Here is a 26,723-nt window from a genome sequence, read left to right as displayed (position 1 = left end):
GTAAATAAAGTATAACTAAAATTGGAAGGAATGAAAACACTTGCTTAAAAAGTGTTTAAAGAGCCCATCTTGGGATGGATTATTGGATATTCCCCTATTTTAAAATGCAAATTCTGTCTTTATTAGTTCAGCAACTTCTTTGTGAGGCTCTGTACTGAAAAATCATGTTTATTTTCTCACAGCTAATTATTATTTTCAGAACACACATGGTCCGAAATACTTGTATTATACCTTAACGCCTCTGACATATGGAACAGATTTATTTCTACTTTTCTATCTTAAGTAGAAAGTATTAAGTATTCTATCTATTCTTGAAAGTAGAACCTACGAACTTACTTTATTTAAAAAACTAATACCAAATAATATATAATTAATTTATCAATATGGTGCTTCTTCCTCAACAAAAAAGATTCTGTTCTATTTTCTTTTTAGAAAGGAGGCACAGCTGGATGAAGAAGGACAGTTTCTTGTCAGAATAATTTACGATGATTCCAAAACCTATGATCTGGTTGCAGCTGCAAGCAAGGTCCTTAGTAAGTAATATGCATATCTTCCTTGCCCATTCATCACATAAAAGATAAACTCCTCCACAAAAATCTGTGTAGCAGAGAGAAACATGATTTAGCACAGAGGAAGTGAAAACAGGTTATTGGTCAAAGAGAGAATTTTTTTAAAATCTCAGAAGAAAGGATTTTATTTTTTTTTATTTATCGAAGATATTGTTATTCCTTTTATTCTTTGAAGTGATTTTTATTAATTCCAAAGTATTCCAAGTCACAGGTACGCCTTAAACTGCAGTAATATACGTCATCCACAGAGCATGGTCAGTGTTACAAGCAGTCATGAAGTAACAATATACCTCTGTAACTACCTTGCCAATACACCCAGGTTTCAACCACTGCTGCAAGAGCAGTGCGTGAATGAATCCTTGATCTCTCTGCTGAAGAAGCATGCTGAGTTACAGAAATGTCTGGGGCATTGGCACATCTCATTTCATATCTGCCGTTGATTTGGGTCGCATTCATTTTCAAACATTGCAGCTCTGGTCTGGAATTTGAAAGGTAGAATTATGCCCATCAGCATTATTTTATCTGAAGACCCAAGTGCAGTATGAATTTGTTCTGAATCAGTAATTAGCCAAGAACTCATAAGACTATGATGACTGTAGTAGTTATGTTGAATTGGAGCAGCTCATGTGGTTTCATGCTATTGTAAACCAGAAGTAACACCCCTAAGGCAAGCACTACTAGCAACTGAGTTCCTTCATTTTCAAGTAGTGTTGTCTTATCTGTATCAAAAGCTAAAATGCTATATATACATGTATGAAATTCACAATGTGGCAAAGTCATAATGGTAATTTGTAAATCGTAACAAAATTCCTGTATCGAATACTCATTATTTGCCATGTTGACCTTGAATCTTATTTTTCTCATATTCTTGACCTACTGGATCTGGGTAGAGTTTAGGTACTGTCTTTCTTATTTATGAATATGAGAATAAAGTAGTAAGCAAAGTGCATGAAATGCATTGTTTGGACTGAATCATATTTTCCTGTTTTAACTAGATCTAAATGCTGGGGAAATTCTTCAAATGTTTGGAAAGATGTTTTTTGTGTTTTGTCAAGAATCTGGTTATGATACAATTCTACGTGTCTTGGGCTCAAACGTCAGAGAGTTTTTGCAGGTAAGGATTTTGTGCCAACTTATTTCAGATACCAGACAGAAGTATGGTCTAATCAACAGATTAGATTGAGATTTGGAGATATAGGTGGTACTGTATAATCTTCCAGTTATTTGTAAAGAGGCGTCTGAAAACTTTCTTCCTTGGTACTTTTATTCTATAGAGCTTTTGATCACTCAGCAGTTTTGGCATTGTTTTTTTTTAGTTAATATATTACTGAGTTACCTGATAGAGTAATAATTTTCCCATGGCATCTTTGACTGTTCAGTTTCATAAAAAAGGAGTGAGAAGGCAGGTAAGCTGGGGTTGCAGAGGCATTCATAAATCTGAATCTTCACTTGAAATTCCAAAGAAAAGTTTTGAACAGAAGTTTTCTTATGTAACAAAAGTATGGAGTACAAGAGACAGGAAAAACCCCACCAATTCAAATTGTCTGTGTGTGTTAAGTAAGAAGACTTACCTTGTCTTCTACCACCACACAACAGAAAATGTGGTGTTCAGATTTGTAGGATATTATTTCTAAGTTCTCTTTGACTAATTATAGATACATTATGTACAGAGCTAGGGCTCATACACAGCTTATCTCTAAGACATTATACTTCATCCATGATGGTGGGACAGAAGAGCAGTGTTTAAGTCACTTTTTGTGCTTTCCTAACTGCAGAACAGCGTGATACTGCACTGTAAAACAAAACAAAATGAAAACAATTTTTCAGTAGCATGGAAGAAATGTGGTGACTTCTCTAAAGTGTGATTTCTACCTGTAGAAAAAATGAGTTTCCCTTTTTTGTTACCTGAAAATTGTTCACTTCAAGGAAACACTTTGTATTTAAGATTTGTGATATATATCACTTTTGGAGAGAACTGTGTGCTGTAATGAGTTTAAAAACACTGAAACGATTAAGATTTCACAGGAGATTTCCCAAAAGCTGTGTCAAATCTCTGCTGATTTTCACTGGAAATTTAGCAGCCTCTTGTCATCTGTTCCCTTAAAATCTCTCCACCAATAATAACTGAAAAGAGTAGAGTGCATGGTTTGCTGGATTACTAGAATATTTACTTCTGTGTCTCACTGCGTGCCCCAAAACCTGGATTGTTCCAGAGCATCCTAGATAGAGTCAACCCAGATTTCTTGTACAAATCCCATAGACTGTAATTGCTGGACAGACAGACAGGGTATGTGTATGCTCCAACATGTGCATACCATGTGTGATCTGTATACTGTTGTCTGTCTATGGGACATGACATCCTTTATATTTCGTAGCTTCATTCACAGGCAGCCCTCAAAGCAAGCCTTCAAATAAATGCAATTTTTAAATGTGACTCATATACTGAAGTTGTGGTTAGAGTTGAGCAAGAATAGGGGAGGAGGAAAAAAAAAGGTGTAGCTGGCCCATTGCTCCATCACTTTGGGTACACATGGATGGACTAGTCCTTCCCTATTCCTTTCCCTCATCCCCTTTTCCATATAGTATACTTCTCTTTCCATTCCTTACCCAGTGTGATAATGAAAAGACTGCACACATTTGTATTGCATGCCAAACCTCTATAAAAGCGTGAACAGCTTACATTTATATTTTTCTAATGACAGTATTTTAAGCTGCTTTGTTTAAATTTCAGTGTTAACAGGTGACATTGGCTATTATATACTTCTGTAAATATTAACAGGACAAATGTAGCTGTGCCAGAAGTGTACTTTTTAGCTTTTTATTATGATGGAATCAACGTTATCTGTGATTTATTATTTTTGCATCTTCCAGCAGTCAGATTAGGTCAGGAAACTAGTTTATATACCTATTACAAAAAAGATGCAGATTGGTTTTAATGTGCTGAACTTTTGTCAAATTCTTAAAATACATAATAGAGTTCCAAAAGGTGGTTCTTGAAATCTGTATGGAGTCCAGGATATACAAAATAATTGAGGGCTGCAGCTTTTTACAGCATGTGAAAATAAATCTTATATTTATGTTCTGTTTCCCTTGACATCTCAGAGAAAATTTAGTTTATTTGTAGATGAAACACAGGTACTTCAAGCTTCCTGAAAGAGGAAAAAGATAGTGCAACTAAATCTAATATTTATACTTTCTATGAAAAACACAGGCCTGGAGAAATTGCAAATCATATTGAAAGACACTGTGCCAAAGAAAAGCAGTGTGAAAAGAGTACCTCCTAAGAAACCCAAAGTGTGCTTTTATGTTATGTTCAGTAGCTTTCTACTGAATGAAAATCAAATACTGGAGTAGTGGTTAGTTCTCTCATTTAGGAAATCATTTACATGGTTATTTAGTTGTTCATAATTGCAGCGCAATAAATTTCAGGGGACTAATTCCTCTTTTAGAAAAGTTTCCAGATGCGCTGTACCACATGCAGCTGAACAGCATATCTTTGTATTTCAGATGCCAATCACAACTCTTTTGCTTTTAGACAAAATTAGAGTCTCTGGTCCCAGCACAAGCTGTGGCATACATCTGAGCAGTCTAGGAGACAACAATTCAGGGAGAGAGCTTAACCGATTATTATCTGTACCTGACTGCACCTCTGGCCCACAGAAGGTGAACAAACTAGAAAAAAAGACTCATTTGTTCTTCCAGAAGCTGCAATATCAATTCAGAATGGATCAAAGACAACAAAAAATAGGAGTAGGTGTGACAATGACAATGTCTAAATCACAGGATGTGGGAGTGATTTCAGCGTCTTGATTTGGAAGCACATCTCTCCTGCTTCTTGACTGTGTGTTGCAGCAAGGTTCTGAATACAATAAGCCTTTTGCTTACCCCAGTCAGTATGCATAGGAGGAAAAGACACATTGGGGACTGGAAAGCAGCTGCAATACATCCTGGGCAAGTCCCCACTCTGGATGATTAGAAAGTAAAGGCTGAAGGGTGTATCACATGGGCTCGCTTGTGACACTGCTTAGACAAAGTCAGTAATGGAGTAGTAGAGTGGAAAAGTGGTCTTGTAGAATGAGGCTACTGCCATTTGTTAGCAACACTTGTGCTGAACTTAAATGTTAATAATTAGACAACCATCTTATAAAAATTCTGTCCTTGACATTGGCTGTTTCCCATAACAAACTCCTTTTGAAATTCTTCAGGTGTTGATGACTGTGTAACTGGAAGATTATAATCTTTTCCCATGTGTCTCCTTAAGAGTTTTTTTCCCAAAGGTCAATATATCCCAGCTGTTTCTGAGGCATGTGTACTGAAAGAGCAGTTCTGCACCCGATTAAGGAGATTGTGGGTCACTCCATCGGAGCCAGTCAGCTGTCTTGCTCTTTTCTCATCCACACTCTTTTCAAAGAAGTCTCTTCAAATTTCATTGTCTTGAACCTTGAAAGATCTTACAGAATTTGCCTTCAAGCATTATACTTTTTGTAATTGAATGCCCACTAACAGCTGGAATGAATTGACTCCCAGATTGTTGCCTCTTCAAGTTTTAATTTGGAGGTGTTGATATAGCAACAAAAACATGACTTTAAAACAAACTAAAAAAATGAAGAAGGCAGTTCCGGGCTGAGTGCATCTATGGAATTCATTTCTAAGAGTCTCATTTCCTCTGGAGACCTCCCAGGAGAAGAGGCAGCTGTTCAAGCACTTCACAGCTCACATGAAATCAAGTTCAGTATGTTTCCACAAATTTGATGATCGATAGATGCTCATGAAAGGTGGAGAATGGCCCAGACAGCACATTGAAAATATTTTCACCTCACTTCTTGTGCTGACAGAAAACAATATGCAAAGCCTGGTGCTAGCAGTTATCTGAAGGGGGAGGGAGAACAACGTTTAAAACATGCAGTAATGTTCTGGACTTAAGATGTAAAGGAATTGTATGAATTTTACAACATAGGTAAATAATTATGTGGGTTGCAGCACTATCCAGCAAGGTTGCTCTAGGTTGCTCTTTCTGTGTTAAATATACAGTAAATAGCAAACTGGAACCTTGATAATTGCTTCATAATCAAAGTTGGAGCTAGGGTTCTATTCTAAGTGTGACTTTGATCTCATTGCTCCCTTTAATGTTCTTATTAGATATACCTATCAATTTATCATTTAGCTTTTCTCGCCAGAGAGCAATGTGTCTGATTAAAATTTAAAGTTAAATACATAAGATGTCCAGGACATCAGATGAAAAAAGAGAAGACCTCTTCCCTTTCTTGAATAACCTGTTCTGAAACATTATTACAGCAGCTGTGATATGTTCTATGTATTCTGTAGATTTTTTCAATTATTTTCAAAGAAATTATGTATTTGAGGTTGGTCTTTTAATCAATTAAATCCTTACTTTAAAATTTGAGACTTTGTCAGGCCCTGTAAACTTGGGTTGACTGTTACGATGTCAGAACTAGCCTGTTTCATTGAGAATAAGGAAAAAGATTCATGTTTATTCAGACACACTTGTTTGTATCTGACACTTAAATTGACATCTGAAGAGGAGATAAAGGGACTAGAATTTGGAAAAGATGAAAATGGGTGAGGTACAGGCTTGAGAAACGCACACAAGGTCTTTAATAATTGGAGTGTTTCGAAATACAGCATAGTCAAGCATGAATTCTTACTATCTGGAATAATTTTTAATAGTGCTAATTTTGATGCCATTCATTGTCCAAGTATTGCCACAGGAGATGGAAAGAACCTCACAAGCTACCTGAAAAGCCTGCTATGATGACAGTTCAACAAATAATAAGTCAAATGTACAGGGAGCGTGAGCACTAGGAGAAAGGGGATGTTCAGATTAGACAGAATGTGTACTTACTTTCTTTGGAACTAATAAGTGAATGCCTTATAATCATGTTTTTAATTTCTTCTTGCAGAACCTGGATGCTTTGCATGACCACCTTGCTACTATTTACCCGGGTATGCGAGCCCCTTCTTTTAGATGCACTGATGCAGAGAAGGGGAAGGGACTTATTCTGCATTACTATTCAGAAAGAGAAGGTCTCCAGGATATTGTCATTGGGATCATCAAAACAGTTGCTCAACAGATCCACGGTACAGAAATAGACATGAAGGTAATGTCTGAAGCAATGTACACATCGGAAGTTTATGTCATGAGGACAAAATCAGGAAAATCAAAAGTGAAGTGATGGCAAACAATCATTTTAATTGTTGCTGTCCTCTGTGAAGCAGTGGCATCAGTACTGACTCAGGAAGAGCCATCATAATTTGTGTTGCTTTAAGGACAGGTCAGCCATGTACTGAGAAGGCCAGGACTAATTTGCAAACAGACCCAGTTGAGAACAGTTGAGAACAATATCCCCTTATTCAAAGAAGGAGATGACATGTACAGAAATTAGGAACTGGGTTATTTGGGGTACTTTTTTCCACTTTATTTTATATTTGGCATATACTTCTTACTATCTGCTGTGTTCTGGGAGAACACAGACATTTTATCTCTGTGGCCTAGATTATTCATCTATGTGCAAACTGTGAGGCTGATGTGCATTGGTGACGCCTGGCTGGCGAGGAGAGTATTTTCCTCCCAACCTGCATGCCATTTCCATCCCAGAACCAAGCTGTGTTTGTGGGGTCTCAGACTACCACTCTGTGGGAGTGTGGCTGGATATACACCTACAGCCGCAGAAGTGGAAAAATGTTCCTCAGTCACAGAGTTTATGTAGTGTCATGTGTGCTAAGTCACTTGTGAAATGGGAAAGAGGCTTCTGCTTTGTGTCCATGCAAGGCAACAGAAAGATTTAATTGATCAGGCATTGCATATGTAATGGTATAAAATCAGAGCTTGATCCAAGGTGCAGATATATCTGGGGAAAAAGAGCAAATAAAAGCTTTTTGGTGTTAGAAATATTGCAACTGATATAAAATACTTTTCATCAAGTAAAAAAGAATCTAAGCAGGTGCAACAAGCATTCTTTATTTTTTTGTAACTATTCCCTAGTCATAATACATTTCTAGCAGTTTCATTGTATACTTGCCTAGAAAATCCATTCCCGTTTCATGAGTGTATCACAAAAAAACGATCTTGCTCAGATAACAGATTTACAAGGAACCCAATGACAAAGGTGTTTGTACTGCTCTATCAGAATATTTGCCTTTTAGTTTTCTTGTTATAGCTAGCTCCAGTTTATAGTGAATGGCTAGTTCTGTATAGTGGTGGTGATATACTTGATGTCCTTATTTAGATTCTACTTTGTAGAAATCCATAGTTCAAACTTTTACAGCAGGTGTTAGTAATCAGATACAGAAGGATGCAACAGAATCAAAACAATCCTCTTCCTACGTCCCTGTTTATTCAAAGTGTTGAGACGGACAAGGAGGACCATGTTGGAAAGTTGGCTGCAAGAGTGCTGAAGCTGTTGCTTGACAAGCCTTTCTTTTGGTAGCACAGGCAGCTTATGCAGTCCCCCTTCTCTTACTGCTCAGGCTTGTCCTATGACAGCTTCTTCAGCTACGTCTCTGCAGCTGTTGTGAAACTATAAAATAAACTAGACTGAGGAAATGAACTGGGTTCAAAATAACAGTTCTTTTGCCTGGGTTATTTTTACCTACATCTGTTCTTTTATGTGGTTTGGTGTTCTGTCTATCAGAGTTCTGCCAGTGTAGTTGAGGGATCATGCAGAGACAAAAGTGATCAGTGGGGCAGAGGAGAAATCTGGGTTGTGCAAAGCAGCTACCGGAACAAACTTTTGACAAACTGTGTCCTCAATCTGAATGTTACTCTGTTGAGAAGATTGTATTGGACAGTACTGATGTCCATCTAGGACTTCTCACAAACAATGTATGTTCCAAAGAGGTTTAAATATTGATTCTAAATTTACTTCTCATTTTCCTTTGACTTTGTGAGGCTTTTCTGAGAATTTTATTGTAATTAAATTAGTTAATATTGTAATTAAATATAAATTTAATAGTGTTGGTCAAACCTATTGTAAGTGAGCACAAAGTTTAATTTAAATCCAAACTGTTCTTCCAGACCATCTGAGCCAAAAGCACGTAAGTGCATAAAAATTAGTATTACCGCTAAACTGAAGAAAGTACATATTATCTGTATTTTATTTTGTCTGTTATCTGTTTTTTCCCTTGTCCCTATTAGAAAGTCATGTACCCTCAACCCTGAACTTTTTCTTGTCTCTGCTGGCTAATAAAGCCTAGCTTTTGACACATTCAATGACATTAAATAGTGGTTTACTCCACAGGTACTCACAAACTTCAGTGGTAGATAAGCAGAGAATAATCAGCTACTTGTTTCTATAAGGTGACAGTGCCAAAATTTGGAGCTTATCCACACAGACAATGAAAGTCTTCCTCTATTATTCCACAGGTCAACTATTAATCATTAATGGTACACAGTGAGGATTTTAAAGCAGAGTAAGTCTGCCATTGTGATACTTGGCTAGTTTTACACTGTTCAAAATAAATGAGAACAGGAGAAAAAAAATTGACCGACTTCTTTCATCTCGATCGCTTGCCTCATAATTTACTAAATTAATGCTTTGGTGATTCAGACTGTTAGGAATGCATTGTTTGAAATAACACAGCACAGAAAACAGTAGAGTTGCTTTTCATCCTCTCAGTCAGTTCCTCTTCCGTAAAATTTTTGGTTTGGACTTTAGTTAGAATTTTGCTTAAGGAAGAATTTTTTTTTGAGCTGATAAGAGCCTCAGTGCCTAGCCCTAAGTTTCTGATGTTATTATGGGAGTTGCCGTCTGACTTGCAAGAATAGAGCTGAGATTCCCTAGTTGTCCTTCCAGATCTCTTTATGCAAAGCATTTACATAACAATCCAACACAGGAGTGGTTTAGTAAGTTCTGCAGTTCTCTTTATATTAGTGTAAAGTTGATACCTGCAATTTGATGTCTATTATCCACTTTTCTTCTCTGGCTGTTTAGAACAAATGCTTACATCAATCTGTTTGAGAGAATGCATGCTTCTAAGTCTGTATTTTCATGAAATTTTGCTTGAATTTGTCTTACATATAAGACTATATAACTTTTGCAGCAGGTATTGTCTCAAGAATTGTTGCTGACTTTGCGAACATGCCAAGAATATTTAAGTTCTGCCAGTCTCAGTATGAGAACTAAAAATCTTCATGGTGCTAGTGACCCGCTGTAGCATGAGATCTCTGTTAGCAGCCTTCTGGCTGTGCCTTCTCTTGCTTCATTTGTCAGAGGTTATTTGTGTGTAAGTGAGGGTGACCTGTGGAGGTAAAGTCAGGACAGAGATTGCCTCAAGGCTACAAATGGTATGGGTCAATGAAGAATGTTGTACAATCCTACAAAGCCCAAAAATCTGTTGGGAAGACAGCCTTCTGCAGTTCTGTTGTTATCTGAGAGCAGACTATCAAAATCTTTCTTTTAGGGAAGATGGTTTACAATATCAAATGAGAAAAGACCAGGGGAGATTCTTGACAAGCTGGTAATTTCAGACTGTCTCATTACTAATGGCAATATAAAAAAACAAAGCCAGAATGTGACCAGCTGGCGAGCTGACCTAAAAACTGCTTAGGTACTTGTTATGGTGGACAAGCAGTACTGATCCATACATTAAAATGCTGTCTGTGTATGAAGATAAGTCAATTGTGAAGCGTAATCAGCCTCTAATTCTCACACAAGGGCAGCAGGAAACTTCACTAGCTCCAGGTTCGGAGGTTCAGTGCAGTGAGTCCGTGCCTTGAGACTAGTTTCCAGGTGGAGACATCCCTGCAGTTTTAACTTTGGGTGTGCGAAGGTAAGAGTGGTACCGTTTCCACAGTGAACTGCTTTGCCTCAGGATCACCCTGAAACATCTGCAATGAAATTTGTCAACTAGCACTGCGTAGTCAGTTTTGATCAGAAGAGATCAAGAATTTTATCCTGTATTGACCTTTAAATGCCAAAAAGCTGACTTTGTATTAATCTTCACAATCTGATGGAAAAAGATCCCTGTCCAAGGACGTTCTGTCCCTCTCCCATGCTGAGATAGGAGTGTATCTTGGGGACATGCTCATATCTGTAGAATTGAGACTTGTCTTATAGATACATCAGTGAAAGTTTTAAGATAGCATGTGTTCATTATACATGCTGCATCACAGTGATACTGCTTGATTTAATATCTTGTGTGAAGCTCACCAAATATATTAAACCACAAAGTTATTTTAAAATAACTGTTCTCTGAATCATCCTTCCCTGAATTATTAGTGTAACTTTTCACTTGGCTAAGCAAAGACAAACTCTGAAGATACATCTTCTGGAAAGCACAGGCAGGTTCGCAGTTAGATGTTATATATTCTCTTTGAAACCAAGAGAGTGATTTTTCCCTTCAGTTTTTAACTGCAGTTACTCTGGTGATTGAGCTTAGACATGGTGAACTGATGTCACTTCACCAGCTAAGACAGCAGAGTGAGGTAGAATTAGACTTGATTCCTGGCTTTGTTGCTTTTGTCAATGAACTTTCATTTGTCAAGGATTTAACAGAGGCTTCTTCAACAATATTTAAATTATACTGAAATTCTGTGGCTTGCAAAGTTCGCTTCCGGAATGAAACAATAGATAAGTTCTAGTCTACTTAAGCTTACTGCAGAGTATCTAGGGTAGTCTTTATGCCAGATAAGCATCTGGCCATTTAGGTTAGATCTGTAGGTACAAGGGTGAAGGGACAGAATTTAACATATTATGTTAACAGCTAGAAGTCCTTGTTTTAAATTTGCTGACAAAGTGGATGAAATCATGAAATAGGAAGATCAGATAGTGCATAAATGATGTGAGCAGAAAAGACATCATGAAATTACATATCTAATAGGAAGTTATTAAAGGATGAATCAGTAGCTTTCCTAGCCTGGAGAGGGGTATGATTGTAGCTTCTGTTAATAAGGGTCTGTGCATGGATGATGAGAATCAAATGCAGTAAACCAGCCATGTTCATACCATATCAAGTTTACCACGAGTGTGCAACTGGTGCTGTGGCTATCTTGTAGATCTTACACATTTCCGTGTGCTTGGCTTGTTGTTCATTTGCTGCACTAATGTGATGCACTAGTACAGCAAGCATTTCTAGATGCCCTGGAGTCTGATGGAAAATAGTGTTGCAAATGAATTTGAAGATACCTGGGAAATTTGTAGCTTTGTACTGTTACTGACACAGTTCTAATCTATAAAAGTTAGGAAAATAGCACATCATATGTGATGACTGACTTCATCACTGTGTAAGCTTGTAGGATCTGTGGAGGGTTTTTTCTCAAACTTAGCTAGATGTCTTGAACGTAGCTGTTTTCATAGGTGGGAGGTTTTTTAACCAACACTTGAATTTTGTTTATTGATGCATCATTCATTTCTAATAAATGGAAAAAAATGGGAAGTTATGAAAAATCTGTTAGGTGCTGCATGGTAGCAGGAAAAAACCTGTAAGTATAGGTGCAGATTGGTAACAGAATACTGGTATGTAGTGACTAAGATGGTCATTAGGTGATAATATCTCTGGAAGGTAATGTGCTGTTAATATGAACATTTCCTTAAAAATTATTAGATCTTTAAAAATTAATTTTAGGACTGCTTTGCTGAATGAAGAAGCTTTTCATCCAAGGTATGCAATTTTTTTCCAGTTGTGGCAAGAGCAACTCTTTGAAGTAAGATCCAATACTGAAAATGATCTGGAAGCACAGATCAATTCTAGTGATAATTCTACACAATTTGAAAAAGTTTACTGTGTATAATCTCAGCTATCCCTGGACACAATAATAGTAGTAATAAAATAAAACCTGTTGGAGTGAGTGTGAGAGATAGAAAGTAAGAACTAAGACTGTAACTGTGTTCTGTCAATCCTCGGTATGGTCACAGTCACAATTTCAGGGTTAATGATTTAAAAGAAGGGGAAGAAATGGAGAACCTTTAAACCTTGAATTCAGAGGAAAACTGGGTCTCCATCTACTATGTTCCATTTTCCTAGACAAACGTACATGTTTTGCTCAAATGACCACCACATATTCTTCCCAAGGATTATCTATTAACTCATAATTTCGCACTTCTCTGCCAGACACTGCCATATGGATTACCAACACAGTTTCTCGAGGAAATTGGGTTTTATCATCATTAACATGTGAACTTGTTCATACATCCAGCTTTAGGTATCTACATTAGCTGGTAAATTTAGTAGGCTAATCTTTCTCTAAGGAAGTTACTTATGAATGCAATAGAAAGAGAGGACTAATGCAGCACATGGTATAGTGTGCTAAATCAGGCTCCTGCTCTGAACTGTCCTCCAGAAAAGCCTCTCTTTCCTTTAAATGAATAGTCAAATAGGAGATCAAGGAACACTACTTTCTTAAATTAAGCATCATTTAGCAATAAAACAATTGTTTTGTGGTTTTACGCTCCTCCATTTGTATAGGAACAAGTAAAGGAGTCAGCACTCCCCAACCAATCAGCTAGCATGGCTGACAGCTGTGGAGGAGAAATATTTAATAAACTAACATTTTGGGGATCAAGTGCAATGTTTGTGCATATCCATTCTGTTTTCATATTGTAACTGTTAATCTCTGTGGTTAGACTATGTGTAAAGAGCAGAATGAGGATGCATTAGAGATTTTAAGAAGTCTTTTTTTGCTTCAGTGGCTTTAAGATCAGCCTCTACATGAAAGTAGAATCAGGTGCAACATGTTCCAGAAAGTTGCTGCTAAACAATACTGTGTAAATAGAGTTGTTCTGTTCTAGTCATTAAATCTAATTAGGCTTGAGAAGAGGTGAATTTGGCCTCTGAAGGTAAATGATGTTATTCTGTTAGTTATTAGCTTTAATTATACTGCAATACATGACTCTGCAAGCCAAATAATCCCTATTAATTTCATATTTCTACTAACTTTGAGTAAAATTACTGAAGTGTGAAATGCTATATTCAAGACACTTATTTGAGATTCAACTGATGTAGATGAGACTGGTGTTGCTGTGATTTCATTTAATGTGGAATGCAGCTTGGAGAAGATTGTCATTGCTTTTAGTTTTATCTGTTGGTCCTGATCTTGCAGTCATCACTGCTTGAATGTGTGAGGACTGTATATTCAAACATCTGCTCCATCCACCTTTTTTCTGGCTGACTGTGAGATGCCCATACTCTGGTCAGCACTGTTTGCTATTGTCTTACTTACCTTGCAAGCAACTTACATCAAAGTAAGGATTCAAATATTCTGTGTAATTCAAGACTTGCCACATGTTCATTCAAGGGGAGAGGGGAGTCCTCTTTTCTGGCTTATACCGGTAAAAGCAAGCATAACCTGAGCCTTGACCCCTGATTTCAGGATGTGCATTTCACTGAGGCTTTATAAATTGTATTTGAGCGATCTTCAATATGTTGTTCATGCAAAGAGCAACTGTGGCTAAGCAAAGGCATAATTATTTGCATGGAGTTATACCCTCTAAAATCAGAAATAATTATTAGAATATAATATTTTTCAAGATGCAAGTATCATTCTTGAATTCATCTTTCTGTTCTAAATGTATTCCTGTCTTCATAGTAGCATTCCAGTTATTAATGAGTAGCAGTTTTCAGTTTTTCATTTTTTCCTTCATTTTTCTAGGTTATTCAACAGAGAAATGAGGAATGTGACCACATTCAGTTTTTAATTGAAGAGAAGGAGTCTAAAGAAGAGGACTACTATGAAGACCTTGACAGATTTGAAGAAAATGGTACCCAAGAGTCTCGCATCAGTCCTTATACTTTCTGCAAGGCCTTCCCTTTCCACATAATATTTGACAGAGATCTGGTGGTCACGCAGTGTGGCAATGCTATATACAGAGTCCTTCCACAGGTTAGACGATTCTCATGCATGAATAATCATAGAGATTCCTAATGCTGGATGCTTCACAAGTTTATTTTAAAGATGAGTAAAATCTCTTAGGATTCTCTGTCTAAACAGTATTCCTGTGTGACTGTATGATTTTTACTACATTGTGCTCCTCTTGTTTGTAAAAGATAGCCCTAATTCTACAACAACTCTGTTCCTTATGATCATATCCATGTGCAGTAGGAGAATAAGCTTGAGCAGAAAAAACCCAATTACCTCCACAATTCAGGTGTTAGCTTGATACCCAATTCTTTCTCATAGCTCACTCCAAGATTTGCTATGAAAGTAGCAGATAACTCTTTAAAGTGGATGTGAGACAGCCAGTGCAACTTGGCCTGGGGTTCAGGAAATGGTCTTGCCTATACTACTGTATAGTGTAGCAGCAGGTACATAGTACATTACTTGAGAGTAATGCCTTCAAATACTTAAGCTGTCAGATGCATGATAACTGAAGAGCAGAATAACAAAAGTTGTAGTATACTTTCTTGGCTTGTTCATCAAAGCATCAGTATTAACTAAGATGAGCCAAACTATGTTTGTGAGATAGATAGATAGATATGTGTGTTCTGAACTGAATTCAGCTGCTGCAATTTCCTCCGGTTATTTACAGTAAAAGAGTACTCAGAGGTCCATTTGATGTTATGTATTCTGTATATGAATAGGATACCTCAGTTCTTGCCTGAAAGAGCTGACACTGTTTCTAAAAATAAGCAACAGGTAAAAGCAGTAATATGAGAGGAGCAAAAGGTAAGATGATGAAAACGTCAAATGATCTTTACAATTATGTAGGCTAATGTTGAACATACCGTGTTGTTTCTGAATCATTGACATACTTTTAAAATGCAATTTTATGTTATTTGGTTTTTGGTGATTTCTCTCTGAATTTTTCAGAAAGTTTTGAAGTGAGAACTTTGTAAGTAGCCTTGCCAGATTTTTCCTAGTGGCATTCACTGAACAGCTATAACTAATTATTCAGCCTACTGAGGATGGCTATCAGAATCCTTATTATCAGAGTTGATGCTTTGGAGAACATAGTTTATTGGAAAGGGAGTTTGAAGGTGGTCACTTAGGAGGAAAACACTGGGAAGTTTTTTTTACTGTAGACTGGGAACAGTTTGACAGATAACAAATGTGGTAGTCTAACAGAATTTTACAAAGTCATCTTGCAGACTAGAATTGCACTTTGAAGCTGATATACTTCTGATGTAAAATCCTTAATTTAAAAACCTTGTGTTTGTTTTAATGGAGAAATGCATAAAGTATATATTCTGTTCCATTCAGTATTGTCATCTAAGCAAATTGAATATAATTTATCCATGTATATTTTTATTATAAAACATAACAATCTTTTTTTTTTTTTTTTTTTCATTCTAGCTGCAGCCAGGAAATTGCAGTCTCTTGTCAGTTTTCTCCTTGGTCCGGCCTCATATTGATATTAGTTTCCATGGGATCCTCTCACATATCAATACAGTCTTTGTACTGAGGACCAAGGTAACTAGAGAATATTCACCTGGCTCTTCTTTAAGTAAGTATGCTTTGGAGAGATAAGAAGAAGTGCTGAAAGCTCAGAAGTCTTCAGAGAAAATTATTTGCACAGTGGTATGCTCGGTCCCTTTTAAATGTTGAGCCAAGAAAAACTCACAGGTGTGAATTCATGTGTAGCTGTTAAGTAGAATGTTTTATAGGAATGATGAAGTACATGTACTTCATGTCTGATGCTTTCTTTGCAAGGGGCCAACCCATCATATGGCATTGTATCATAGTAAATGTAGAAAGGCAATTACATTTACTTTTGCTTCATAACAATATGGGAGACAAATATGAAATGTGTTCTTGTTTGGGCCCATACATTCATACACAATTCTACGTCCTTTTTTCTAGAGAGGGCAGGAGAGGAGGTGGGTGATATGAATGAATGCAGCATCTGGAGTAATACTTACTGTGTCAAGGAGCCTGTTTATTTATAGAAAATTGTACCTGAGAGAAACCAACAAGATTTCTTAGAGGTACTCCCAGGCACAGATAGAACTTCATAGAATAGCCAATACTTTTGTCAACCTATTGTTAAGAAATGATGCAGAAGAAAACAAGAAGTTATGAACATGAATGTAAAGAAAGGTACCATGCTTTATATCTTTGAGGTAGCAAATCACAGTATTAAAATACAAGTAGTGTATGGTGTTCAGATGAGAAATTAATTGGGTTTTAATGTAGGCTGTAACTCTATTCCAAACATTCTGACTGCCTTCGTAGTGAAGGCACTTATGTACATGGCCTGGTATATAACATACGTACCATTGCCTTTATATAATTGTGACTTTCCATCACTAGGAGGGGCTGTTGGATGTGGAAAACCTGGAGTGTGAAGATGAACTGACTGGCACAGAAATCAGCTGCTTACGCCTGAAAGGGCAAATGATCTACTTGCCTGAAGCAGATAGTATTCTCTTTCTTTGTTCGCCGAGGTACTTTAAACCTTAAGAGTTCTATAATACTGATTTTCATTTTACAATTACTAATTTTAAACACACTTATGAGAGCAGTACTACAGAGATTAATTGGTTCAATTGATTTAATTGATTTTGATATGTTTATACTAAAAGTGGGAGGGGCATTTAAACTTTGGAACTTGACTGATTATTAAATAATTCAATATAAACATTGGGATGCTCTGGCCCAGTTTGTACAAATGTGAATTCCTTGTGATTCCATGATTTTTGGCAGGTTTTGTCCTTTGTTTCTTACTCTGAGAGTGCTAAGAAATGCTGCAACGATTTGGTTTCCTGTGTGGTTTCATATATTTTTGCAGTAGTTTTAATGTAATACAGCAGTGATGATTACAAAGAAGTAATTGGAGTGGGGGATTGAATGGAGGGCTTCTTTAGCTAAGAGCGTGTTGAGCTAACACATCAGATTACACAGTTAGGATATGTTAATCTCCTGTGTAAAAGGGAGAGAGTGGATGAAGACAGAAAGGGAAGAGGCTACCTTAACGTTATCTTGCTTTTATTTGTGTACTGAGATATGTACTTTTGATATGTTCATGGAACTCATCAGTGAGAATTCTGGTATTTAAATGAAAAAATCAAGAGCCGTGTGTTAATTTGAATGAACACAAACAAGGCATTTCACAGAAGGTATATGTTGTACAGCTCATCACAAGTTCAGAATCATAATCTTCTTTTCTGTTATTCAGCGGCACCTGCTGTTAATTTGAGTTTTAAATGCTCCTTTGGCAAGTTTAATTGTACTCATATTATTATATATTTCTCCACATTGCAGTGTGATGAACTTGGACGATTTAACCAGAAGAGGTTTATATCTGAGTGATATTCCATTGCATGATGCTACTCGTGATCTGGTTCTTTTGGGAGAGCAGTTCAGAGAGGAATATAAACTGACTCAAGAGCTTGAGATCCTCACTGACAGACTGCAGCACACACTGCGTGCACTGGAAGATGAAAAGAAAAAGACAGACACGTAAGAATCAAATCCTGATTTTGAGCTGAAACAGTCACAGCAATGTATTATTTATAGCTACTTTCCTCAAAAAATAACAGAATCTTGGAAGGAATATAAGAGATATTCAGGGCCGATAATTTTGGAGTCAAGAAAGAACATTGTATTTCAACACCTCATAGGGTTTTTCTTTATTTAGATTGTCAAATGTCATCTGCAGTCTAGGCTGTTACATGCAAGGTGTTTTGATGACTCCTTCCCTGATAAGGAAAATTACGAGAAGTGAACTGACAATCCTTTTTGTTTTGTGAATTACCTAAAACAGTAGTTTTGCAAACTTTCTTACATGCAGTCCCTGTAGCCAAGATGAATCTGATGAATGCCCAAATGCTACTATTTGACAGAGTTCTGTAAACCAGCTGTAGACCACTTTGTCTTTCTGGACTGTCATGCTCACAGGTTAACAGAACAGAAAAACATATCTTATAAGCCTCGAAAATAGTCTATGTAAAGGTGAAGTTTTGCAATAGGCTAATGCTATGAATTTGATTTTATAGTTACCTGTACAAATTGATTTGGCGCTATCTAGATAATATTACTATCTAGATATAAGTACATAATAATAATAAAGTATATGCATTGAGCCCCAAATCAATTTGTACAGGTAACTATAAAATCAAATTCATAGCATTAGTCTATGGCAGCTCAGCTCAAGGACTACTGGCAGATAAATTAAACAAAAGTTTGTATGACAAGCAGTGTGGGATTGATGGTTGACTCTCATTTATAAAACATAGTTCCCATCTCTGTAATAGAAGAGTTTCTTGTGGATTATGCTTGTTTAGTAGAAGAATTAACATTTGTTGTGGTATGAATTCTAATCACAGATTTTTTTTTTCTGTAGTAGAGTAATGGAAATTATTATGAAAAGACTTGAAAGGGATGGACAGAAGAGTCAGAGAGAAAAGGAGCCTAAAAAATATTTTTTCTATTCATTCCTGTTGACTTGCTTTATAAAGTCATTGTATCTTCAGGAATTCTAGCTTTCTTGTCAGCCACTGGAAGACAGTGTCAGTTACGATATCATGTGCCAAAAGTATTCACTAATTCTAACTCATGCAGTAGTGAACTTGCCAAAAATGCAACTAATGATGGTTTGTGCAGGAGGCTGTGTACAAAATGATGCTCAAGATTTGTGAAACAGAGGTCTTCAGCTTGCCCACTTAGCTGTGTAGTGAGGGAAATACACCTTAAGATGGCAGTTAGGAAGCTGAAGGAATACACATGAGAGTAAGGTGAAGCTCTGTGTGTGTGATTTGGATTTTATTTGCATAATTTGTAATATGAACAAGTGTTAATATGTCATATAGACTATTAATTAAAAAAAAAAAGAAGCGATAAACCCTAAAAGCAGCATTCTCAACAGAAGAGGAAGCATTTAGCAATGTATGAATGGAACAAAGGTGGAAAACTGTTTGATCTCTTCATGGCTTTTTTTTTCAGTTTTTATGGTTCTGTGAGCAAGACCAGATTATATGAACTGAGTATATGGCAGAAACGCTTAAGCAATAAGCAAAAATTATCTAAGATGCTATTAACAGATCATGTCAGAAGAATTAGTAGTATATGCCTCATTTTGTTGGTACTTTAGTTGTTAATGTGTGTTTGAAATGTCATGGCTTTAGGTATGCTGATGTAGATCAGTTCCTGTTTTCCAAATAACATATTCTTCAGTAAACATTTTCTATATTGCTCTTTGATGATGTGAGTATGTTATAAACGCTATGGGAGGTACTAAGTTAATATTTGAAGAGTGCTGATGTAAAGACCTTTCTCCACATTCTCTCTGTTTTGCTTGTGCCTTTCTTTTCTTACGTGTTTAGATTACTGTACTCTGTTCTACCACCATCAGTGGCAAATGAGCTGAGACACAAGCGTCCTGTTCCAGCTAAGCGGTATGACAATGTGACCATTCTTTTCAGTGGCATTGTTGGTTTCAATGCCTTCTGTAGTAAACATGCCTCTGGAGAGGGAGCCATGAAGATTGTTAATCTTTTAAATGATCTTTACACAAGATTTGATATTCTGACTGATTCACGAAGGAATCCGTTTGTTTATAAGGTAAGCAGAAGATTTTCAAAGTATTTAAACTGTGACTTTTCAATAATTACTATCATGTCACTCTTTTCCATCCTTTGGATTTTAGGCTTTTTAAAAAAAATAGTTATGTTCTCAGTCTTTGAACTGTGTTACCTGGTATTACATAGCTAAAGAAGAGTATGTTGTTTATCTCTAAATGTGTTAAGGAACATGAAGGGCTTAGTTCTCAGCAGGATTTCTGCACAGTCATCCATTAGGTGGATATATAAATCTACTTCCATGTTTAGCAGATGTGAACACTTATACAAGCAGTTTGTCGTTCTGCTGACCCTGTGCTTTAAGTTTTTCAAGTCATATACCTGGGTCTTCTGGTTGTAAATTATAACTTATTATTCAGTTATTCAATGTGAATTTCATTCCTTTATTAGGAATGAGGTGTAGTTGCAGATGTGGCTGGTAGCAGGTGGAGAGGTAGAGAGGGAGATCGATCCCATATATACATACATGTGTATGCTTGTGTGTTCATATGTAGAAGATTCATTCCTAGCTTTTACTGGAAATCAACTTTATGTCCCGTACCAAGTGAATCAAGAGTGTGAGTCAAAACAAACATAGTGCTCAGTTTCTACAGAAATTTGGGAGACCCCAAAAGAGGGGCTCAAGTTCACACCATCACAGTGTCATTTTAGTTTGTTACATTGTGGGCATACAATAAATTCTCTTCAATAACAAGCAGAGATGATGGGAATTAGGGTGATTTGAATGAAAGTGAAGAAAAACTACTTGAAAGGACAAGCAGCCTTGAAGGAAACACTATGTCCGTTCTAGTACTCTGAAGCCTACAATAATCAAGTCATTGAAAAATACGTATCTTCATAGGTGGAAACGGTTGGGGACAAGTATATGACAGTGAGTGGTCTACCAGAGCCTTGTATTCATCACGCACGATCTATCTGCCACCTGGCATTGGATATGATGGAAATAGCAGGCCAAGTTCAAGTAGATGGTGAGCCTGTACAGGTTAGTAAATGTGTGGGCTTCAGTGAAGAGCCCATGCTTTGATACAATGATAATGCTTTGAAATAGGATAATGCTCAAGTCCCAGTCCATGCAAGCTTTGTTATTGTTAGATTTTGAGACTGATATCTACAAATAATATGAAGGCACATGTAGATGTGACATGTGCAGTTCCCATACCTTAAAATCTAATTATTGTGCTTAACCTTTTAAAGCACTAAATTAGGTCTGCATCATTTATGCCTGTTTTCTGATCATTTCAATCTAATCAACAAATTTGCATTGTGCATCAAGTACAATTTGTTGAGTCTTCCTCATCTCAATGAACAGAACAATAATATTCCCTCAGTGATATTTTTGATCATGCTTCAGATCCTCGCATCAGCATGAGAAAATAATTGCATTAAAGAGGAAAGTACAGTTCCATAGGCAGTTATGGCAGTGATTACTGGCAACAATGTATATTAGTGGAAGTTCACTCACTGTGGGATTTTAAGAAGGTGTTGTGGTATTAGTATAGAACTGGGAAGGCTGCATTGACCTGTCCTCATCAGAGGGCTGTGAGAGCAAAATAAGTAATGAGTGTGATGCATATTTCTATTTACATGAATATTACTGGTTAACACCTAGCTTAGATCTGTGTACTTCACTTTGTCACTGGGCAAAGAAGTGATTTGGGCCTTTACAATAACTGTAATGTGCTATAAGAAAGAGCTTCTCTAACCCCCTGTCCTATCTCTTGAGCTTTTAAATGCAAAATACCATGATGTTTCCTCTGAGAAACATCTTTTTTTCTTGACCTACACCACCCATTTCTGTATTTTCTGAGCATTCATTAAACACAGACCTGCAGAGTATGCCTCTCCGCTTTTTTTTTTTTAATTTCACAGTATATAATAGCAGCATGGCATGGTGCATGCTGGAAAAATATGGAGTTTGTTCGTTCACGTGGGAGGCAGAGCCATGACACTGCGCTACAATAAAAAAAAGTGACACAAAACACAAAATGCAAGGCTTTGAAGCAGCAGGAGTGGCACATTGAAAAAATAAACTCTAGTAGATAAAAATGGTATAATACCTGTATTTAATCAGAAGCATCATATTAGTTACATTGATTTTGAATAGTCAAACTTTATTTTTTCTCTCTAAAGATAACAATAGGAATCCATACTGGTGAGGTAGTCACAGGTGTCATAGGCCAAAGGATGCCACGTTACTGTCTCTTTGGAAATACTGTCAATCTAACCAGCAGAACAGAAACTACTGGAGAAAAGGGAAAGATCAACGTCTCTGAATATACTTACAGGTGAGTGATGCAGTATTTTTATTGGTGTTGACATCTTAAAAGAAATCATTTTTGTCAGCATAACATCAAAGTGTCTTTGGAGTTGAAAGTGACAGGACTCTGCAACACATTATTTAAGCACATGAGTTCTCATGAAACTGTATGGCGGACTGCATTATGATACACCATTATTGCTATGCAAATATAATAATGATGTAGAGATAGATTTGACTCTTTTGTGAATTTGCTCACATATCTACAGCATGTTTAGTATTTTATATAGTGCGTGGTGTGCATGCATAGTACATACATTTACATGTCTTCTCTTTCAATTTCAGATGTCTTATGACACCAGGAAATTCAGATCCTCAGTTTCACCTGGAATACAGGGGTCCAGTTTCTATGAAGGGTAAAAAAGAACCAATGCAGGTTTGGTTTTTGTCCAGAAAGAGTACAGAGACAGAGGTATGACTAACCAGAGTGTAATATTTTTTTTTAAACAAGGCATAAACACGACAAATTTAATCTAAAACATTGAGATCCATTTGCATTTGCAAAACTAAATGTTCCCTGGAAAAAATGAAGAGTTTTGTACAACACTATTTCATTAATGTGTTTACTACCTTGACAGCACATTGAAGTCCTTGATTATTTGTCTTTGCAGTTTGTGCAGTCCCTGAAAGAATACTTTTGTATTTTAAAAAGTTCTTGAGGGAATGCCAAGTGTTTAAATATTTATATCTCCCTCTTCTTAGCTGTTTCTCCACTGTACTAAATTTTGCAATATAATGTCCGTTTCTGTTTAGCTGACATGTCCGGTTATCAGCACTTCAAAATTCACCATTTGCTTTCTTACAGTGAGTGAATAAATGTGCCTTCATATATTTAGGCAACAGTCCAGCAACTACTTGCAGGCAGGTTCACACCTGATTTGTATGGTGGTCTGTTAACCCCAGAAGGATCTGCTTCTTCAGAGACTGTTGCATGATAGAGGTCTTGCTTTAGGAATATACAGGGTGGAAACTATTTCTTCTAAATGACATATGAGCCTAAATCCTCTTCTCGAAATGATGTAGGGTAAAACTCTTCAAGCACTGAACGGTCTTTAAGCTTATGCCTCAGTTTCAGAAGTCCGGGCATGTATTAACCAAAATCTCATTAAAAGCCAATGAGATCTAGACTCAGAAGTGTGCTACAAACTTAGACACTTAATCAGGTTACAGTATGCCTGATGATTTGCCATAGCTGAGCCGGTCCATACATTTCACCCATTGCCAACAGGGAGAAAAAAGGGTAAAAGTAGTTTACATAGCTTGAATTTTGTCCTGAAGTAATACAAAAAGAAGGAGTTTTAAGCTAAGGTATTTAATCTTAAAAATACACTTGACTAAAGTAATGAAAGTCATCAGTTACCTTGGCTGAAATCATTCTTGAAGTCACAGGAAATAAATTACACATCTGAATACTCATGTGCTTCTGAAAATGAAATTTAGGCTGTTAAACTGTTTGGGCTCTTTAGGAGATCTAATCCAGATTTATTACCGCTGGTACCCAAGTATATGAATACCCACTTTTTAATGGTAACTCCCAATATTAAGCTTCAAGGGAGAGCCTGTACTTCAACTCTGCTGAATTCTGTATTTTAATATATATTACTTAATATTCTGGGTGCCACTTTTGATAATAGTTTGCTATTTTTATTCTATATCAAAATTAACTACAATTTCACATGGCTACTATTCTTTCAAATCTATAGTTGTATTTAAAATATATTTTAATTAAACATCTTTCACTTTTTTCTGCATTATAAATTATGTCCTATCTTTTGTAGCAGGGCACATTGTAATCTTAAATGTAAAATTTCAGAGGAATACTGAGTCGGATGGGTATTTTCCTTGTTTCAGCCTCACACATGTTTAATGTGAATACAGGGTTCAGATAGTTCAGAATTTAAAATATTGCAATTTCCTTGTAGAGATCTTGTACAACAGTTGGATTTGTTAATCCTCACAGCAGTCCTGAGAGGTACTTGCTGATACTATTATCTAGTAATTGAGCTTTGTAGAGGGGGACATGAGAACAGGAATAAACCTGACAGAAAAATACTGTCAGCCTGATTTTCAGGAGCACTTAAGACTCACAGTTTAAGCACACTCAAAAAGTCTCTCTAATTTTTGTTAGTTTTTGTTAATTCTTGCTAATTCTGAAATTTAGATATGTATTCTTACAGATAGAAGTACTTCTCCCATCACAGGTACCTCTTCTAAATTGTAGTAAGTTTGGGAGAATAGGAGACTAGAAAGATACATTCATGTGGTGTTTGGAACTGATAATCATTTTGTCAGAGGTGATTCTGAAAAGTGAAAGAATATAATCCTCTAATCTTTTAATTCTTTTTCACTCCCTGCACAATTTCATCTGTCCATACACAGAAAGATGCACTGAGTTTCACTCCTTTAAGATGTTCTGAACTGTTTGCAGTTTCTCTTTGTCTTGTGAAGGTACTCTACATGTTATTTCTGGCAATTTATAGGCTATACATAGTAGTTGTAATCCAAAAGCAGAAATCGGATAACCAACTTTTTTGTTTGATTACCTTAGAATAATCACTTTGCTTTAGGCAAGGGTGTACTTCTGGTTTTCTTTTCAGAATCTTACTCTCTCTGACCTTTCAAACATTCCAATGTATTATCACGTGCAGTGCCGTTAATTTCAGCTGGACTGTTCATAACAATAAATATGGCATGTTAACATATATTCAGAAACTATATGGTAAATTTCTTGAAAGGTCACTCCAGAGTATTGCAAGAAGTGGATTATAAAACTAAACATGAAAATATTTCTTTAAATCATCCTGAAGATATTTCTGCTGATTGTCCTTTTACTGTGAAGTTTTCTACCTCCAATATCTTTAAATCTAGGATAGATTCACATTAGTGATAGATTCACCTTTTCATTATATCCCTTAGCGAGTGATTAGCTCAGGATTTGCATATCTGTCAGCATAATATTTTACCCTGAAGCCCAGTAATATAAGGTGAGGAAAGAGGACAAAATACAGCTTGCATAGAGATATGAAACCAACGCTTAAAATATGCTGTCTCTCTGCTAGGCCTGTAGAAAATGATAGGGTTGGAGCAGCTTGGCATACCTCAAACTTCGCTCCTAAGTTGGCATCTCTAGTATCAGTCACCATGAGCAGTAGTTACTTCTGAGAAAGACCTGATTTACAAGAATCAGTGTTGGTTTGGAGTGCTGCTCCTTTACTTTTTTCCACTTAAGAGATCTCTTCCATTATACCATTACAGCAAAAATTATAATTGCATCAGAAATATAACAAAAGCAACTGTGATAATTACTCATTTTGCATTTGCTTGTTTGCATGTTATAAGATTAATTACTATCATTATTATTTTAACAAAGGTTCAGCTGCAGCTTCCCTCTTGACAAAGATTTGTTGTAAAAAGTAAAGCTTGCAGAGAGCCTCAAATGTCTTGACTGCAATTTCCATCATTCCCCACTTTCAAATATCTTTCTCTTCTGCCTTGTCCCTGCACTAGCGATGGGAACAAGCTGAAGTATCTCAGTCAGAGCTGGTGGTTCATCAGGGAATGTAGAAATTGTTACGTTCCTACATACAACACATACAAAAGAAATATGTGCGTTACCTGTGCTGTGTTTTATTATTTTTATTATTTACTGATATTGGTTGCAAGTTGTAAAATGTATTTTGTCACTGCATTGACCCACAATGTTGTTGCTTCAAAGAAAATCCCTTACTTCTCAAATTCTACTTGCATGCACTCAAGGAAACAAAGCAAGATGCTTTCTGAGCTGAGGGAAGAGGAAGAGGATGCTGGATAGGGTGCAATACTGTCTCCAAATAGGGTGCCAGGCAGTAAGGTTGAATTATCGATGTTATTTCACATCGTATCTTCCATTGCCATGTGCAGTACCATTGTCTTTTGCCCTACTCCTGAAATCATACTCACCATTTTTCTCCATGCTCGCTTGCTATTTTTTTTTCCTTAATGTTTGGTATTGTTATCTCTCTGCTGTGAGCATGTATTTCAAGCTTTCCTTTTTTTGATATGCATTTTTGCACGTCAGTCATGTGGCCCTTCCTACCACCAGAATAAAATTTTGTAGTATGCACGCCACAACTAACCGCTTCAATCCGATGCTTCACATCTTCATCTTCATCTCTGAAGTATAGTGGTTACGTGAATCAGTGACGGTTCTGGAAAGACAGGTATTTCACTTGTTGAGCAGAACAATGAGCCTAAAGAACTATTTTTAAAAATACTACCTAAAGCAGCATTATAAAAATAATTGTATAATGTTGTTTATCAGATTTAGTTCTGCTATTACCGCACTTTCTATGCATTTTATGAATAACACTTGATGCACTCTAAATTCC

The 26,723-nt window shown here is 36.5% G+C and overlaps 1 protein-coding gene across 2 annotated transcripts; it reads left to right on the top strand.

Annotated features, from left to right (window-relative positions):
• Positions 1-439: 439 nt before the first annotated feature.
• GUCY1B3 (guanylate cyclase 1, soluble, beta 3) lies at positions 440-26,723 on the top strand. Of its 2 annotated transcripts, none has more exons than XM_009709525.1 (12): positions 440-533; positions 1,565-1,683; positions 6,491-6,688; positions 14,176-14,406; positions 15,817-15,933; positions 16,774-16,907; positions 17,725-17,922; positions 19,884-20,022; positions 20,881-21,021; positions 22,170-22,324; positions 22,642-22,768; positions 26,113-26,723. In XM_009709525.1, exons 2-12 carry the CDS (start codon positions 1,591-1,593, stop codon positions 26,134-26,136), a joined length of 1,557 nt encoding a protein of 518 aa, XP_009707827.1. In that variant the 5' UTR covers positions 440-533; positions 1,565-1,590; the 3' UTR covers positions 26,137-26,723. The 2 variants fall into 2 exon arrangements, with proteins under 2 accessions (XP_009707827.1, XP_009707826.1); XM_009709524.1 differs by having other exon boundaries at positions 19,785-20,022.

The sequence above is a fragment of the Cariama cristata genome, unplaced genomic scaffold (genome assembly GCF_000690535.1).
Source record: "Cariama cristata isolate BGI_N322 unplaced genomic scaffold, ASM69053v1 scaffold20911, whole genome shotgun sequence".
Lineage (NCBI taxonomy): Eukaryota > Metazoa > Chordata > Aves > Cariamiformes > Cariamidae > Cariama > Cariama cristata.
The sequence above is the reverse complement of the archived record's forward strand: the minus strand, read 5'-3'. Positions and strand labels throughout refer to the sequence as shown.